The 19,067-nt window shown below is 34.1% G+C and overlaps 1 protein-coding gene across 5 annotated transcripts in view; it reads right to left on the reverse strand.

The window, feature by feature from the left end:
- Positions 1–18,580, reverse strand: part of LOC149085227 (gamma-aminobutyric acid receptor subunit beta-like) — a 210,613-nt gene extending 192,033 nt beyond the window's left edge. The window contains exons 1-2 of one of the 5 annotated variants that reach the window (XM_089233104.1): positions 18,083–18,311; positions 2,040–2,122 (exon numbers count right to left, since the gene is read on the reverse strand). In XM_089233104.1, the coding sequence (XP_089089230.1) occupies positions 2,040–2,122; positions 18,083–18,174 (175 nt within the window). In that variant the 5' untranslated portion in view covers positions 18,175–18,311. Of the gene's footprint in view, positions 1–2,039; positions 2,123–18,082 lie in introns of those variants that run through there. The other 4 variants (XM_089233108.1, XM_089233105.1, XM_089233107.1 and 1 more) reach the window with 4 other exon arrangements.
- Between the last annotated feature and the right edge of the window lie 487 nt (positions 18,581–19,067).

The following is a 19,067-nucleotide window of genomic DNA, read 5'->3' on the forward strand; positions in this document are numbered from 1 at the left end:
TTATGGTGAGGGGATCGATATTTGTGAATTGGTCATTTACCATTGAATGATTGAGTGACTAAAATATTGAAAATGACAAAAAATCACTTTTCACGTTGATTAATTTTAACGTAATTATTTTAAAATATGTAAATAACTTTTAGAATGTAAATCGCGTATCTAGACGTTTAACAGAAAGTAAAATTTGAGTTAAAATAAAAATGATGGGAGTTTTTCCTTCTTTATACTCATGTACATTTTATTTTCATGTTTTGGTTTGCAGAAGTAGGCTATGATATTTTCGAGGTGTTCCCTCTTATATAGATGTTCCAAGTCGAAAATTCTTTGGTTAAGGTGCTCGTTCTGGTAAGCATCCATGCTTTTATTTTGAATTTTTCAATTATGTACCGAAATATATAAAAAAATATTCATGTTGTGGTTTCAAAATCTTTTAAAAAATATCATTATAAAGGGAATTTAAAAAAAAAAATATTTTATAACGAGAAGTTTAACAGACTACAGGCAATCCAGAAAATATTTGAAAAGAAGTCGTTGGAGAGGGATTCATTGTTGTATCGAGTCTTATTGTATTGACGTTTCACTGTATATTCACTTAAAATTTTTGTATGGATGTCAATTACTTTTATTTTACGCTATTGTACGTCTTTCACTCTCGTGATTACTTTTGATCGATCAGAAATACTGCATAAAATTCTAAAATTGAATATTAATCAGGCAGGAAATGATCACTAAAACTTTATAACTGATATTATTATGTTCAGGACATTTGAGTGTAATGATAATTTTATGGGCGATTTTTTTTTTACTGTATAACTGAACCAAGTGTCTCGAAATTAATTTTTATGAACTAATTTACATCAGATTCAATTCATAATTTACCTTCCGTCATCTAAACGAACAGTTTCATGCTTGCTGAATCTGATGTTAAAGAGAGAGAGAGATGTGTGGTTTTTCATATTTAAAATAGAGCATACATAATGAAATGCATTAAAATAATTTTGCATTTCTTATCATTGATAGGAAATGTTATTTGATCCAAAATATTCAGAGGAATCGGTACTGAAATTTCAATAAGTTAATGATCTGAATATTTTTGTGAGAAATTATTAGAATTTATCAATAAAGATTTTTCTTTTGAGTTGGGATGCTTCGACGTGGTATTAGATGAGTTTGGAGAAGCTAAAAAGACAAATAGGGAATATGTTAAGTTTTAAATTCAGAAATGTTCCAAAATAAAGCTGTTTCCAATGACATCAACATCGGGAGAAGTACTTCAAAAATGGGAAGAGTGGACGGGTTCGTAAGCCATAAAATTTCCCACTTTACGTTGAAGCTGGAGCTTCCGGATCGAAATTCTAGAATAATAATGTGTGTGTGTGAACTAGCTTTCAGTCTATTCATGCTGTTATTTCGTTCTCTTCATAAATGATATGTATTCAGCCTCATGAGGCTGTCTTGAAATATATGACTGTCATTAAAATTAAATGCTCCAGTAAGCCTAACAGGATGAGAACTAGATTTCAGGAGTTCCTTTTATCGCGCAGTCTTCCATGATATTTTAATGCGAAAATTCCAGTAGTGACGTGAATGGTTATTGTACCCTTTGTACGACAAGACCAGCACAAAAGTTGTTTACTTCAGTTTCTAATCACGAAATTCCAAATGCAGAGTTATGTACTAACAGGAACTAAACCATCTAGAGAGCATTTCTTGACGTAGACTATACAAAAAAATGTCTCATGTTGACAATTCATTAGTATACATCCTTACCTGAACTGATAAAAACTTAACTTTATCAGTTCATTATACTTATTTAGGGAAGAAAATTTCACACCTCAATATTCTGTACCAGTATTCACTTGAGAATTTGCATATGAAATATTCTCTTGTGTAAATTTTTTGTTATTTTATTTTCTTTAAGAAATATTTAGTTCTCAAAAAAATACAATTTTTTTTCTTCTATATATTCACCAACTGGGTCCAATTTGTAACGAAATAGATCCGAAAAGATTTTAATCGTAATATGTATTATAACTTACCGCCATAATTTGGCCTCACCCGCTTGTCATAGCCCTGGTCGAAGAATGCATTCAGAATCTTGGTGATGTTGATTCTGTCATCTCTGAAGAGAGAAGAAATAGTCATTACATCTCAGATCCTTAGCACAAATTATTATGAAAAGTATAAACAAATGATATAAGGGTAAAAAAAGAAAACTCGTTACTGCGTAATTACAACTTCTACTATAACATATTACAAAGATTTTTAACTTTTTTCAGTCACAACCACAAATTCAACACAACGAAATCAACTTTGTGACCCAACGGTCTTTTTTAATTTAAAAATTCTTATTAAATATTCTCGATCAACAAAATATTTAGTTTTTTGAAAATAATGAAACTAATTCATGTCTTCTTAATAGCTGAGCCAACAGGTAATGGGCCCAAAAATGTTGAAGGCTTCAATAACTGCAAAATTATTTTTTTCTCATAAACTCTGAACTTCCGTTGATTCTGGAATTATTTGTCTCCTTAATTTTCAGTATTCTTTTATGAATTGTTGAATAATGTATTTTTTTCATCAGTTCAAATGCTCATCATGTCTGAACTTTTAAAAATTTTTGTTTAGCGTTTTCATATTTTCGTATAAATACTTTTCAGTGTTTCTGTTTGCATTCTGTAACAATGTGATGCCTTCTTCATTGCCGTCTCCCCACCCCCCCCCCCCAAAAAAAAAAATTACATAAAATTATGGCTCAAGATGACCAAAACAATTTGTGGGTCTCAACCCAGGCCACAGCAATCACTAAGACCAATGAAACCAGTGGCGCACCAATGAAAGTAGCGGTGCTGCGTAGTGCCGTCTTAACGCATTGTCCCACCCGGGCCGTGCCCGGGTGGCCTCGAGAAAAGAAAGAGCCTCACAAAAATGAAATGTGTTTGAAACTTTCAAGAATTTGCCTGGTAGGGCCTCAGAAAAATCACTTGGTGCGGGGAGCCCATGATGCTCTTAAGACGGCCCTGGTGCTGCGCCCGAGTGGTGCGGTGTGTGGTAAGATACTGTCTTTCAGCATGAAAATTACCGTCAGAGTCCACGGGTTCAATCCGGGGAAGAACATAGAAAATTAGTTTTTTACCTACCGAGCCTGGGATGACCACCGATAATTGGCGTCTCCATGTCCCACCCAACTCCATTGGTAAGAAATTGTCGAATGGTGATATGACCGGAGTTTGTATGGTGCATTAAATAGATTTATAATCAGATTTGTGTGTGTGTTACGATCCATCTCCCGATTCCTGTGACCCAAGTGTGGGTCATAACGTACAGGTTAAGATACATCTCTGCCACATTAGACACTACCGGTTCCATAGACCTAATTTTAGCGTCACCGTGCTCATTGCTTTCGTTTTGAAGCGTATGAGGCATGGAAAATTGCTCACAATCCCGATTCTTCATTTGATAGTTTTAACACAATCATTTTATGCTCACGGGGACTACTTCAACCACAACAAACAGTTTAACCCTTTAAGCGACAATGACGAGATATCTCGTCTGTTTGATAACATCTTATTTTAGCTTTGATTCTTTCAAAGTCTAGATACTTTCTAAAGTTTAGTTCTCAAACGAACGCTCTTCTTTACACTTTTACATCACACCTGCGGAAAATCATAAAGTATTCTACTTCATTAAAAAAAATTAATACATTTTAAAGGGAGTTTAGTGATTTCTGTCCTGGCCGCGAAAAGAGTCAAAGCTATTTCAAAAAGGCTATTTCTATTCCCATGTCTCTCACAGAAATACAATTCCTGTTAAACCGATTGGTGCGCTGACCACTCTGTTGCGAAGTAGAGTCAATGTATTCCCCCATAACAATTCATCACCATCGTCTGTAAGAGTATTTTAGCATAAGAAGAGAATCTTAATCCTCAGCGTTTGTTTTGTTTGTGAACTTGATGAAATAATTTTTTTAACAAATACGTATAAATGTTTATTGACGATTATATCAGATACGGCAAAGCACGAAACTCCCAGTTTGATTTTTAATTAAGGCCTATGAAACATGTTTAGAAACTCAAGATCTTTCTAAGTATGATACGAACTACATCTCTCCCTGAAAAGCGCTTCGAGGCATAAAGAAACCGAAGAGAAAAGCACGGTTTCATTTTTCCTGTTAAAATGATTAGAATGACAAGATACCATCATTGTTAGGTAGCTATTGTGATACTCGTTTTCCTTGCCTCGAGGGTGAAAATATATTGACGGCATAAAAAAAGTGTAATTCTCCGTTTTTTTAACGTCGTGAAAACATTCTGTTAATAAAAAGAGAACTCGGCTTTTTTTTTATGGAGTGTGTACTATGGAGTGGTTCGTGTTTTTAATGAACAGTATCTTTTTACATGAACAACAAATTCTTTACATTTCTTTACCTGTGTTTCTTATGTCTTAAGAAACAAAAGCGATATGACCGAAGAATATATAATATGATTGGAAACGAAGACCGATAAAACACTTGATACTAAAACAATAGAACAGATTATGATCGATTCGTTTTCCTTCTTTACGTATAATCTCGAGTATTATTTTGTATCATGTCATTCTTTTTTAGCTTTGTATCTTCTGATAAAAAAAACAACCTTCGGTTGCATTGTCGTATTTTAGCTTTATCAGCATGGACAAAGGCTTGATGTGAAAGGACAACAACAAAAACATATATATCTTCAGCCCCTCCCAGGCTGAAGATATATATGTTTTTGCTCTTTGAGGAAATTGTTTGATTATTTGATCATTTTTGACGCACCACGGTCATTTTCTGCACACGAGGGCTAATTAGACCGGGACCTACAATTTATTGCCGATTCCGAACGGCAGACTTGTTTTTTATACTCGTCGAGGGGTTGGTGCGCTAACCCGTCGATGGGGGACTCCTTGCGGTAGCAAATTTTTCCCCCTGCGGTCTTGTCACCGTTTTTGTTGTACCCCTGTGTCAGGAAAGTTTTCTGACAAGGACGAACCGGGTATCAAACTCACGACACCTCTAAACATCCTTTGGTACTTTAGGCGAGCATCTTATCGACCTGGGCTACCACGCCCTTGAGGAAATTGTACCCAGGGACTTCTTGACATAAGAGGAAAAAAAACGGATTACGAAAAATAAAATTTCAACTCATAGGTTAAAACTAGGACTGACTAATTTGCTTTGAAGGAATGAATATCCTCTGTGTCCACAAATTTTTCATATGGCATTTCTTATTCATAATAAAATCGTCAAAATCGAATACAGTCAACTTGGTTAAATTGAAATCCAAAGTGCCTGGAAAAAAGGTCGAGTTATCCAATTAATCTGTCCTGGATCCGTGCAATGACTACAGATTGCAACTTAATCACCAACATTCACATAGAATGATGATTATAAATTAATAAAGTTTTATCATCAGTTAAGAAACATTTCCAAAAATTTTAATAATTTTTAATTATATTATATATATAATTTGTCTTAGCTGCTACGTTATTCCACTCTTTTGGAATCAACATCATTAAATGATTTCTTGACCATACTTAGAGCCTGATTTACGGAAACAGTTTATGATCATCTGATACGAAACTGTTTTCCAAATTTTGCCGCGATTTTTTTCCGTTGAACACAGGTTTTCGTTTCATAAATGTTCAATCGACAATGTGTAAAATTATGTAACGATCTCGTATGTTAATTGAAATAGAATAAAAATAAATTAACTGAAAATAAAGTAAATAATTTTAAAATAGATAAAATAAATAAAGCAATATATGCAATATTTACTCTCCGATTACTAAGTGTTTATCACTGAATATGATACATTATTCTTTTAAAATACATATATATTTACTTTAACATTACATTCTACAGTAAATCCCGCTTATAGATTTTTTTCACAAATCACCGTGGAGAACGTTGTAAGCGGGAAAACATTACGAGAAATCTTGACATGAGAATTATACTTGGGACCACGAAAATAAGTCATACTAAGCGGGAAAGCGTTCTGAGTGGAACCACTATAAGCGGGATCGATTGAACAGTACATTGTATACATTAACTATTTTAATCGCCGAATAGTGAATAAAAAGTTAAAAACATTACTGTAAATAAATAAATTTGTATTTTTTCCAGTAGATAATAAGTTTTCTGTATGCCGTTCACACCCATTACTATCTGACTTTCAAAAAACAGTTTTGTTTCGAAATCGTACTAAATATGCCCAAGTAATTAAACTGTAACACAAAATGTGTTCTTTCAAGGTTTTGATAGCATTTTCACAAAAGTTTACCTTACACTGTTTTTTCCCGAAATAACGAAATTTACGTTCTTTGTTTACTTTGTCTAAAGTTTCGAATGAGAGTGTCAATATCTGTCGTGTCAGGTTCAGTTTGCACATTATAGTCTATGTTCATGTAATATTCATCATCAGAGCCGTAAGTTGGATTTTTGAAGGCAACATGATTTTTCCACCCTCTACCTACCACTGTAAAATTTGATGATTTTATAACAGTGTTTCTGTTCCGAAATAAAATTTGCCCCTTTCGCACCTCTAGTTCCAGCACTGCGATCACAGAAAAGAGCTTGTATACACATTTGTAAGTCTTCTATATCATTTAGAAAACCAACCCTCACACTGATTTCTCCCGCAGAAAATTCCGCTTTTCTGAAAACTGTTATCATAAGTTTTAGGAAGCAGCTGCTTTGCTACATATGGCTTATCAAATGACAGCATCAAGTACAGAAACGGTTTCTTTGCTAATGTTAGGGATGGATGTTGTAGAACTCACATTGGCAAGCAGAGCTTGCATAAAAAATTTCGGTAAAACACAAACATTTTGTGTTATGCCCTAGTCTATTGGTCGCGAAACATTCGTAATGTTTGAGTGAAATTTTCCGTTAAAAATAAAAAGGTATAATTTTCCTTTCCGTTTCCGCGTCGGATAGGTTCCTTTTAATACAGGTTTTTTGATGAATTGAAATCACGTGAACAAGTTTTTTCCGTTGAAGACAGGTCTCGTTAAAGACAGGTCTGACTGTATTCTATCATTATAGATATATCTGTTACGGTAAGTGTGATAAATTAGCTATTATACATATTCACCGGTTGTTATGCATATTTACCAATCATCTTCGTAAGTTTAATTAATTTATCACTTTTACTGGGGAATATTCATAATACCCAAACGTCGTTGGTAAATTTGATAAATACTAAAATATAAACACTAGGCGATTCTGAATAATAACCGTTTATTATGTATAATAACTGGATTTATCACATTTGCCGTAACATATCCACATTAACGCAAACGAAAATTTAAACAAAAAGTAATAAATCAAAAAGTTTGATAAAATTCAATACAAATACAAAGGCCACAACAGACAAAATGCCCAACGTGTTGGCTGAAAAAAAAATGCCCATAAAAAATGTGGATATCGAATATATATCTAAACCATATTGAAAATACAGCAACCCAATAAGAGCAATAAAAAAAGAATAATTATGATAAAATATAAATATACTGCCCACAAAAAATTATGGTTGTCTCATCTAAGTATAGATAGCTTCTCGATTTATCCCAATATGTTTATCGAATTTTTTCCAACGTGCCAGTTGTGTTAGAATTCACAGTCTTTCGGAGGTAAGCTATTCCACTCATTCACAACCCTGTTAAAAAAAACTCCCTGCGACACCACAACCTACAATTCTCCTTAACCAATCGATGCTGATGCCCCCTTGTCAACGCAATTGATTCACGATATATTAATAAGCTCATGTGTTAGCTCTTACCCAGCCCGTTGAAAACTTTAAACACTTAAAAATCATATTCCCCCCGGATATCTGTGCTCTTCTAATATAAAGGTTTTAAAAAAAACAAGTCTCGCTTTTCATAGCTCAAGCCCCGTGTGCCATAAACAGCACGCATGGCTCTTCACTACAACCACTCGACCAACTCAATGACCCTCTGTAAGTATGGTCTCCAAAACCTGACGGCATACTCCAATCCAGGACGAACTGAGCCCTAGAAAAGTAGAACGATCACTTTAGGAGAAGGCGAAGAGACCTTTTTGAAATGACACCGAGAATTCTATTCGATTTTTTCACCACCGCTGAACAATGTTCAGAAAACCTAAGCCGCTCATCAATTCGAATATTCAGATCGGTAGTCCTAGATGCGTCATCATAATCTATATCATGTCTTCATATAACAAAGAGTATTTAATTATTTTTATATATATAAACAATAGAAACATTGAAGTATCTAAATATGGATATGGAAATTGAATACGGAGAAGAATCTCAATGTAGGAAAAGCCTCCTCGAACAATTATACGACCCTTCCATTTTTTCATGCTGACCTTCATGGGGGTAGCAATCCACGCATTGTATGGTAAAAAGGCTTCTGGAGGAGATTCGAAGCCAGATACGCCTCTTTAGTTCATCCAAATGACAGTGATTCTCAAACGGTGTGAACCGCATCCTTAGGGTCCATGAGACTGGTTCAAGGTGCCACGAGATAAAATTATATTGCACGTAGTAATTGGGCTGTTACCCTAACCAGTGTGTCAGAGGAATTAAAGATACTACAGTAAATTCTCGAGATCAGGCTAGGGCGCCGTGATATATATATTCAAAACAACAAGGTTACCGTGAACTTATAAAGTTTGTCAAATCCCACTACCTATGGTGGAGAGAGCTTCTGACACTCATCGCCGGGGGGGGGGGGGGGGGGGGAGGGCGGGGCGGTTGAAATTTCTTATCGTTGCTTATCGCTGAAAGGAACATTACAATGGAATTATATAGCTTGTTCTAAACCACGTGCTGCTGAACAAACCCAGCTACTTGTGGGTGGGCATTATCTCTTCGTTATACAATTGTATCGCATTTCATTATGGTCATCCACAGATAAACAACAGAGTCCCAACTGTTATCATCTCCATGTATCAGAGCAACCCCAGAAATGGCTTTCGAACTAAGATTATTTTTGAGAAATTAGACTCCCATGCAGACCTTTGTGGGAGAAGGTATATAGTAACCTATTCCTTCTCTAGTAGAAGAGAAACACCTACTGGTCAGTACTCCCACCCAAGGATAATAATTTTTCACACAAGCACATTGCGTTTATGTACCTAAAGCGTCCTTTTATTGTATGTTAAGCGTAAGATTTCGAATGTCTGATTCTCTTCAGGTGAAAATACAATCGGAATCACTGTATGGTCATGAGAGACTTAGCCGTGAATAAGTACGTTTCGAGTCGACTTCCCATGACTTCCGTGTCACATTAAAATACTACTCTGACACGAGGTAAAAATCATCACCTTCAAATATTGTCGCCACCCGTGCAAACGTTTTTTGTGGAGCTTTCTGTATACTATCTATCCAGTGGCTGCAGCAAGTATTGACTTGGAGCTTTAGAATCTAGTTCCATTTAGCTGCTAGATAAAGTTACATTTCTGAGAGAAAGCCATAAGTATTTGTTCCCATGATTTAGAACTGTGCTGTCGTTCCCTAATCACGACAGAACGATCAGCGATTAGCTATCTCGCAACGCTCGTGCTTTGGGTCTGTATAAGTCACCGAGCATAATTTTACAGTTCGTTTGACACATTTTTTTGCTTAGAATCGTTTTATTCACTACCACATAGGAGTAATCGAATCAATGCTAAAACAACTAAAGTTAAGCTCTATCGTATTTGGATCGTGAAACTTACACATTCAAGCAAGGGACTTCAACATTGTCTCTATGGGGAAATTTGGGTTTATAGACAACCATAAATATTATTTATGTGCATTGTATTATATTTTATCATGCATGTATAGTCTTCAGTTTCGCGTTGCTGTATTTTAGAACCATATCACATCCGTATTTGTTATGGACATATTTTTCTCAGCCACCTCGTTGGGCATTTTGTCTGTTGTGGCCTTGTGTGGCCTGTTGTGTATTTGGGAAAAACTAATCTAGTGCCACTCATATGAATATCGTGTTATTCGATGTTTTTTTTACTTTTGTTCGTTAGTATAAGATGACAACTTCATGCATATTCAACTGTAGACGTTCCGCCTATCGATCTCAATTTTTGATTTCTTTCTTGATTAATGGAAACGATTATACAGGGTAATTACTTAGTTTCCTTGCCGCATTTTGATGGCGAATCGTTGATCCTAGAGAGGCCTACTTCTAATTAGAAAAATTATCCAAATAACGTGTAGAACTAGAGAAGTTAAAGTTGAGAAGGAACAGCATAAATTAGGAGGAGAAACGTTGTTCATAATTTTTGCTTTTCTTTCACCACTTCTTTCAGTTTTTGAATTCCAATATCTCTGCGAACAGCGAATATTGCATTTAGAAACGTGGAAGTTTTTTTGTTGGCCTCAAGAGACAGTGCAACAGCTTTCTGATTGGGTTTTTGAGAACAAGGTGTCGGTATAAAAATTTAATTTCTTTTATTTTCATAACTATACAACCCCTTGCAACATGAATGACGTATCTGAGTTGTGCACGTTATTTGGGTAATTTTTCTAATTGGAAGTACGCCTCTCTAGGACCAACGTTTCGCCAGTAAAATGCGGCAAGGGGAATTAAGTAAGAACCCTGTATAAACCGACATTAAGGAAAACCAAATGGGTTGTATAAGATACATGTCATTATATAAGTGAAGTTCACCTATTGACAGCTATAACTATTCATCAGAAAGTTACGAAACTTTTGAAATTATTTCATGAAGGGATGTAAATAAAATTGAAAGAAAAAGATAGTTCCGACATCGATTACTTGAGGGTGTTCTCTATGCAAATCGTAGTGTAGATGCGATTCCGCACTTTAAGCCATGTGGAGATATTTTTTCTTTGAGAGGAAGTTAATCTTGATGTAGTTGGTCTTGATGGGTAGTTCGGGCTGTAGGCAGCTCAAAACAAATGAACTTGAATTATGTACACCCTGTATACAATTTTGATTGATAAAAACAAGATAATATTTTCTCGGAAATATATTCGTTTCCATTTTTGAGCATACAGTAAGAATACCAGTTAAAATTGATGTGCATGAAGTACCGAAGCATTGTTATGCAATGCATAGTGATTTATTAGCCAGATTGAAAAGAATCGAGTAGATTATATAATATTACTTAGTAATTATTTAGCGAGAGAGACTGCCTTCAATTCCTCGTAAATTTTCTATCTGTTTTTGAATTCATTCATGTGCAAAAACTGTATACGTTCATTCTCAAATCAGTACTTTTTTCCATAGATTTCTCATTCTCATTTTGTACATGTTGTAGATACATACAATATTAAGGAACTCTATAAGTACTTAGTTTAATTCCTTAGTTACAAATAGTTAATATATTTTTTTGCTTATACATTTATAAATATATTTATAGTGTTGAACGTGACTTTGTTTTGACCAGCTTGTATGGTTACCGCGATATTGAAAATCTATTTATATACACAATTTCTACTATTCTATCCTGTTAGTAAGTACGAATGCTGTAGAGTAAAAGACGTCTAGCGAGTGGTTGAATTTTTCGACCATAAAAAAATAAAATAAATGTTTCTTTTTCCATTGGATCTATACAAGGAACGTACTAATACACTCTGTTAGTTTTGATCGGCAGCGAGAAACGTTAAATTGGCACAAATTAATCTTTTAACCCAAACCTTTCAGTTGCCTAGGCTACGAATTTATATTTGATGTCCATGGGACTCAAGTGCTGGAAGGATAACCGACGCAATCGCTTTGAAATAAAAATATAAAAATTAATGGTTGATCGGTGGACCCGAATTCAAAAGGTATTGTCCCTTCCATTACAATGAGTGGGATTCACCTAATGAAAGCTGAAATTACCTGTACTCTGATATACATGAGTCCAATTTTGCCAAATACTATCATCAGAGATTTTCAAACAAAAAAAATCTTGAATTTAAATTATAGTGCTGCTGATTTTGTTCTCAAAGATATTTCAGTGAATTTAGGATGATTTTGAGACACTTTGGTTCCGAATCTGGCATTGGTTTTGTCAGATTAAATCAAATTAAATTTCAGTGGTAATACATAAGCAGCATACAAATCACATTGAAACTTTCAGTAATTTTAGGGTATTTTTGGGGTACTGATTCCGAATTAGGCATATATTTTGTTTTTGGCTAGATTGGCTCTAGCTTTTGAGATAAAATTAAAATTAAATTACGATGGCAATATATAATCCACATACAAATCACATTGTTGATAGTATACATTATCTCAATGTTAGAAAATATTTATATTATTTTCTGATTGACAGTTGGGGGGCTCAGAATCCAATCAGTGTCAGTTAATAAACATTAAAAATGAGGTAAAAGGATCTTTCCTTTCCGTGGTTGTTTTGCTGTTCTAATATAAATGTGGCGACTTGAATGCTTTTTCAATTGAAAGTTTTAAGAATGAAAAGGCACTTGAAAATACGTTGTCATTTTCAAAAAATTGCCTTACGCTGATTGGTTTCTGAGCCCTCTAATTTATCAACAGAAAACATTAGAAAAATATTTGTATTATTTTCTGATTTATATTGTTTTTCAAAAATATGCTAGAAAAATATCTATATTATTTTGCAATTTATACAATTAAAAAAAAGTTAGAAAAATATTATATCACTTTAAAAAAATGTTAAAGAAAAAAATACTGTATTATATTATTTTCTGATTGATGATTTATCAACCAAAACGTATTATTATTAGAGGTTGCAAACATCAAATGATATTGTTCTAACCTCTTTCAAATTAGAAATTAATGTTGCAATTAAGATTCGGTTTATAATAAAAAAAAAGTGTTCCATAAATGTACTTCGAATATTGATTAACTCTACTTAAAATCAGTTTACTTGTAAATAGAGCCTCAAGTATAGTGGTGGCACCTCGCAAGAAAATATAATGAAATTATATCAGCACACACACACAAAGCTCGTGTATTGGGAAAGAGAATAAACGCAAAATAAGTCTTGCAATAAATTATTAAGTTTTGACGATGAAATTCGGGGAAGAATTAATGCAGTTTAAAAGTTTTATCTTGCTATATTGAGAAGGTTAAGTTGAATTGGAAACTGGAATTGAGAGAAAGTGTTATCAACGTATTTCATTTGGTCAAAATGAAAATAGAAGAAAAAATTAAAAACAAGTTCAGAAAGTTTAGAATTACTATGCAGAATTCATACTAAATATATTTAGTTTACACTCTCTTTTAGATAAGACATTATTAATTGGGTTTTGATTTTTAAATATCATCAGATTTTTTTTTCACAAGAAAATATTGGTTTTTTCGAACAGTTTCTGGTTCCGATAACTAGTTGCCATTATTTAGTTATATCTATTTTACTTTTGTGTGAAATGAAATGTTTTCCTAGAAACAAAAATATATCGATACGAATTGTGCGAGATATTTTGTGATTATTTTCCTAGCATCATTTTACTGATAACTTGGTTCAGGAAATTTCAAAATGTTGTGGTTTTCTAGATCTAGTGTTTACTGTGGACTTTATTCAATACAACTAAGTTTAACTTATCGTGAAAGGGGAATAGAAGTTGAAATATCATTGCCACATGAATTAATATGCAATGATATCGTGTTGAAATTATCCTTTTAGATATAAGGCTGTGTTATGATTAAGAAAAATATACTTCTGTGTGCGATGCACGATTGTATTCCTTTCAGATTCAGTACTAATAAACGAGGGGTTGTTCCTTTTTCTCACTGCAGATATTCTTTTTTCAACCTCAGAGAGTTCAGCCCTTTTGTGACTTCAACAATAAAACACCCATAGTTCTTCAAGTAAAGGTTGAATTCTCCGAGGTTAAAAAAACATAATATCTACCGCGAGAAAAAGCAAGCCACACATTTGTGCGTACAGGATCTGAAAAAGTTATAAAACGAAATTTTTGCTGGAGTTCTGTTATTCGATGAAAAAAAGTATTATTTTAGTTTACTTTGTAGAATACTATACCCGAGTTTATATTTTAATATAAATATTTGAATTTTGGCAAAATTAGTAAAAATATTAAACACGCTCGTACATATATTTTTTACACATTTTTCCTTTAATTTCATAAATAAAAAAATGACATTTACTGGGAGGAAATTATAATAATTAAAAAATTATTAAAATGTTAAGTGGAGAAATTTTCCAGTCATTTGATATTATTTCTCGATATGTCTCGATACAAATATTTATTTTTACTTACATAAAATACGCTGTATATTATTTGGAAAAAAAAAAGTTTTCAACTAGTTGGTTTATCGTAGAATAATAAGAAAATTATATACAGGCTAAATTAGTGATTCTGAATATAATCCTGAAAAAATTTGAGTTGAAAGTTAAAAAGAATCTAAAAATAATCATTAGCGTATGGAAATATGGACTCTCTCACTTCTCTTTAAAAAAATTGATTTTACTTGTCTACTACTTATGTGCAGTTCATTTTAACCACCTCTTTGGGCAATTCGTCTGTTGTGGACTTTATTTTTCTATAAGTTATTAGAATGTCGATGATTTTCATTGGACGAAAGAATTAAAAAAAAAAACTTTCTGTGGGAATGTGTATTATTTAGAAGATATCTTCTAAGTGCTTAAAAAAGGGGGCAGTTTAAGTGCAGACAAATTTCTGTAATTCGACTCCAGATGTTTTTGATATTTGGATTTTCATGATATAATATAATTAACATTTTTCAGCAAAACGTGGCTGTAATGGAATAATGTCAAATTGGATTTTAAGGGCTAGTACTACAGTGATATTAACTAAAATCTATGAATATTTCAAATTATTCAACATAATCACGAGACTTTTTGAACCGTATCCGAAATTATCTATTACACAAAAGAACGGACGAAATCCAATCACATGACTGTGACATTTAATCAACGTGGAGATTTTCCAATTTTTATTTTTAGCAACTAACGCCGATACTACAAACTAGAGAGTATTTTGGCAGCAATGGTGTGATGAACCGGTGACCAGAAAAATTTTGTTGGAGACCACCTTTTTAGATTTTTGGCACGGGGTTCCTCATGACTACTTAAGTAGCATGTACCGCCCACATAATTACACGGTTTCAGATCTCTCATTCGGACAGGAGTGAAAAGAAGCTACAGATCGATCAAACTCGCGTGTCTTTAATCCCCGATGAACAATTCTTGACGATTCGTCACACCCCAAGCCACGGCCTGATAAATATTTGATTTCAATAGCTACAGTGTGTTTTGTTCGTATAATGGCGTTTATGTGAATTTACTATTCATAAGGCTGTTACCGATATCTAGACACTACTAGGTTGACGACAACATTGAAACTGTAGGCTAATCTGTTTAGTTCTGAGATTGGAAATGCTTTAGCACAGTTAGAAATGAATGGGTGTAAATGGAATCCGGGGTTAGAGGTCAAAATGTGTTTGTTGGGTGTACCTTTAACAGTTACTTTATTAAAAATGTGGCGATTCTTCATGTTGCTCATGAATTTTAATTCAAGAACTAAAAATAAGGGATGATCAAGAATGAATGAATTCATCATTCAAAGCATTTCATCTGATTTGAAAAAAAATGGTAATTTGATTTTTAAATCTATTTTCTGCTAATTTTGCCAAAAAATAAATTTTTGGAAGTTATCTTTTTTTTTTGTTAATTTTTAGGAAAAGAATTTATATGTGTGTTTTAGAACTTTATGTATATCACCGACCTAAGTTTAAGTAGCCAACAGCTAAAATAATTGCATTTTTGAGTTATGTACACCATGAGAACGGTGGGAAATGCCAAACTCCCAACCCTGCTTATACTCCTAAATATATTTAAATTTGAGTTCATTGCCTTCAGTTCCACATAAAGTGAATCTTTAAATTGCAGATATCTCAAAACATAGAAATTTGAGTCTTTGACTGTTAGAACTTGGCCGTTAATATGATGTTATGTGAATATGACGTTAGTGTTTTACATTGATCCTCTTTTTTGTCCCGATTAGAGTAGGGGTTCTTAACCTTTTTTTAGCCATGATCCACAGCATAATCCACTCATGGTTTGGTGTTCGAAATTATTGAAACTAATAACGCAAAAAATGATGTACGACCCATTTCAGAAATCTTTGTGACCCACATTTGGGTCGTGAACCATAGGTTAAATCCCTATGGATAAAAAGGTGAAAATATATCGATCACTCTAGGATTTTAATTTTATAAAACAAAGATAAAATTAATTTGGTATCCTCATTGATGTTTTGAATCATTCCAGAGTATATTTGCTGGAATCACTTTTGTTATGTACTGGTTTTTTAATGAATTGTTTTTATAATACCTTTATAATGATACCTGTTTAATAAGAACTGCATACACGATGTATTTCAAATAATTTTTCTATACGTTTAATTTACCAACCAACACTAATGAGTTGATGTTAATTGATAATACGATCCAAATGAATCTTAAAGTTTAGTTTCACACTAGAAAAAGCAAATAAACTGAATGTTCATTAATGAAGTTTATATGAATTGGTATTTGATTTATTCAAATGAAAGTTCGAGAAGCTAAGAAAGTTATTAAAAAATGATACGAGTAAGATCTTGAGATGCTAAATTTCTATTCATGAAAAAAAAATTATAATGATTTATGTTTTTTAGCCTTAACAGCACATTGGATATTTTTGAATTGTCTGATTGATTCTTTTCATTTGATGATTAACGCCCTATTCAGAAATTACACTAGTTTTACCCCATTTCATCCGTAGGTAAGAATTAGCTGGGCTTGCTTTATTGGTCTTAATAGAAACATTAATTTACTAGAGAAGATAGATTTTTACTTTTTAATTAGAAGTCGTATATCACGAAAACCCCATATAAGTTATTAAAATTTGGGGAATTTTACCGAAATTTACACAATATTTTTCATTTGTTTTTGCTGAAAAATCAAAAAATAACTTTCTACATAAAGTGTACTTCGTTCTCACGTTAATTTTTTCAAAACTTTAATGTATATCTGGAATGGCTGAATCGATTACTTTTCATTAAGATTCCATATTCAAGTTTATACACCAGTCAGAATAATAGCGTGCTTATTACTATGATGACAGGTGGCTGATGTTCAAGTGACACAAATTACTAATTGACATGGATAGTTTAAATCATCAATACCATTCTCTCTAAGGTCATATCATCATTACTCTCTCTAGGGTTAGGTATATATATATAAACAACAGTAAATTAAAAAATATTCTACCATAAAACACGTGATACATGAAATTCTACTGCCATACATTATGGACTATGATGTTGTGTAAACATTGAAGTGAATGATCGAATTCATTTCGATCCGATCTAATTCTAATCTGGCATGAACCCAAAACTGACGAGGAATATAAACCGTAAACGAAATCTCTTCTCGTTCTGCTCATTATCATAAATATTTCATTTTTTGATATAAATATATAATACCTATATAAAGCGCAAATACATAAACTATATTAGAAAGTTGTCGAAATAATATATGTGGGACAAAAACTTTATTTACTTGACGACAAGTATTATGATCAACAAGGTGGTAAATATCGAACAAAAGTAGTTTCTGAACTCGAAATCATTCGAAATATATTAAAAATTAAATACCTAAATTTGTTTTATAAACAGCCAAATACATATTATTAAAAACGGAATGATGTTAGCTTCGGGAGGAGGGTTTCTCTTTCGATTCCGAAGAAGCCATCCACCAAAACAACCAGAAATCAGTTTAAATATCCCTCCAATAGCTCACATTAATGCTTATTTTGACACCTAGAAAAGTAATTCACGCCTATTGGTAGCCGGAAATGTCCCGCGGAAGTGCGCGTCAGAGTTTGCTAAGTTTGAAAACTTTTCCTGAGGGACGAATGAAGTTCGGAAAAGTTTTGCGACTGGCGCGCAGGATGGGAAAAGAGGTGATGGCGGGGTGTCTCGAATCATACGATATTGACAATAAGTTTTACGGCTAAATCGTTCGATAAATGATTACGATAAAATAACGGATAGATATAGTTTACGTTCGCGGATATAGCTAGATGATGAACGAGCAAAATAAAGTAATGACTTACCCGGAAGCAGCTACTGTTCCCTGGTTCCTCAGCACGGGTGCCAGGAATAGTAAAATACAAAGCATCAAGGACACCCGGAATTCTTCCGACATTTTTCTACGCCATCGGTTCTAGCAGCCCCTTGAGGTAGAGAAGCAGCCGCGTGGGAAGAGTCCAGCGCAAGGAGTTTCACTTTCCGGTGGGATTCAGCCCCGGGACCCTCAGTGGCGGGTTACGAAGTGAGAGCCTGTCGTCTGCTACCGTCTTCGTGAAAAGTTCTGTAGGTTTATGTAGAATTTTTTTCGCCGTCGATTCGATTTGAATTTTCGGTTTTTACAGGTGTCAAAGCCTCGGCACGGACTTCATATAGATTTTTTTATTATTGCCGTGATTATTTCGAGGGGAAGAAGAGGCTCGCAAAATCGATCTCGCGAGCTCTGGCCGGCGCTCGCGGTCGACTGACCCTCGCCTCCTTCCTTCTCTGGACTACTCCGACGAGCACATAGCATCAGCTTCGGCAACTCCGAAGCTGCTCAGCTTCAAGATTCGACCATCGATTTTCATCCGAAGCGCAACTTAGCTGCGCACCCTTCCGCAGTCCGCACTAGTAGCGATCTTTTCAGCCCCCCCCCCTCCTTCGAAAATCACGCGGTAGCGCCATCTACTCACTTCTCGGAGTAACTGTGAGGACACTGTCCAGCTGATTGATGAACTTCGACGACTTTTTCATATTCCACGAGTCCCTAAAGAGGGAGATGCACGCTGGGGCTAATTTCCCCGCGCTTCAAAGCCATCTGCTGTGTGATACGGCGGCACGGCATGCATGCCCTCGATGCTCTCTTGCTTGCTTCCTTTGGCTCCACGATAGTAGCAACTTTCTCGTGAGATGAGAAAAAATGTGGGAAAGAAGAATCTCCATCTCGTAAGGAAAAGAAATAAAACATAAAAATGACCGAACGCTCGGAATTTCTCCCGTTTTATAAAGGAAAACATTCCTTCAAAGATA

The sequence above is a fragment of the Pholcus phalangioides genome, unplaced genomic scaffold (assembly GCF_987345545.1).
Source record: "Pholcus phalangioides strain wild (caught in Gottingen) unplaced genomic scaffold, Ppha-v1.0 ptg000007l_1, whole genome shotgun sequence".
Lineage (NCBI taxonomy): Eukaryota > Metazoa > Arthropoda > Arachnida > Araneae > Pholcidae > Pholcus > Pholcus phalangioides.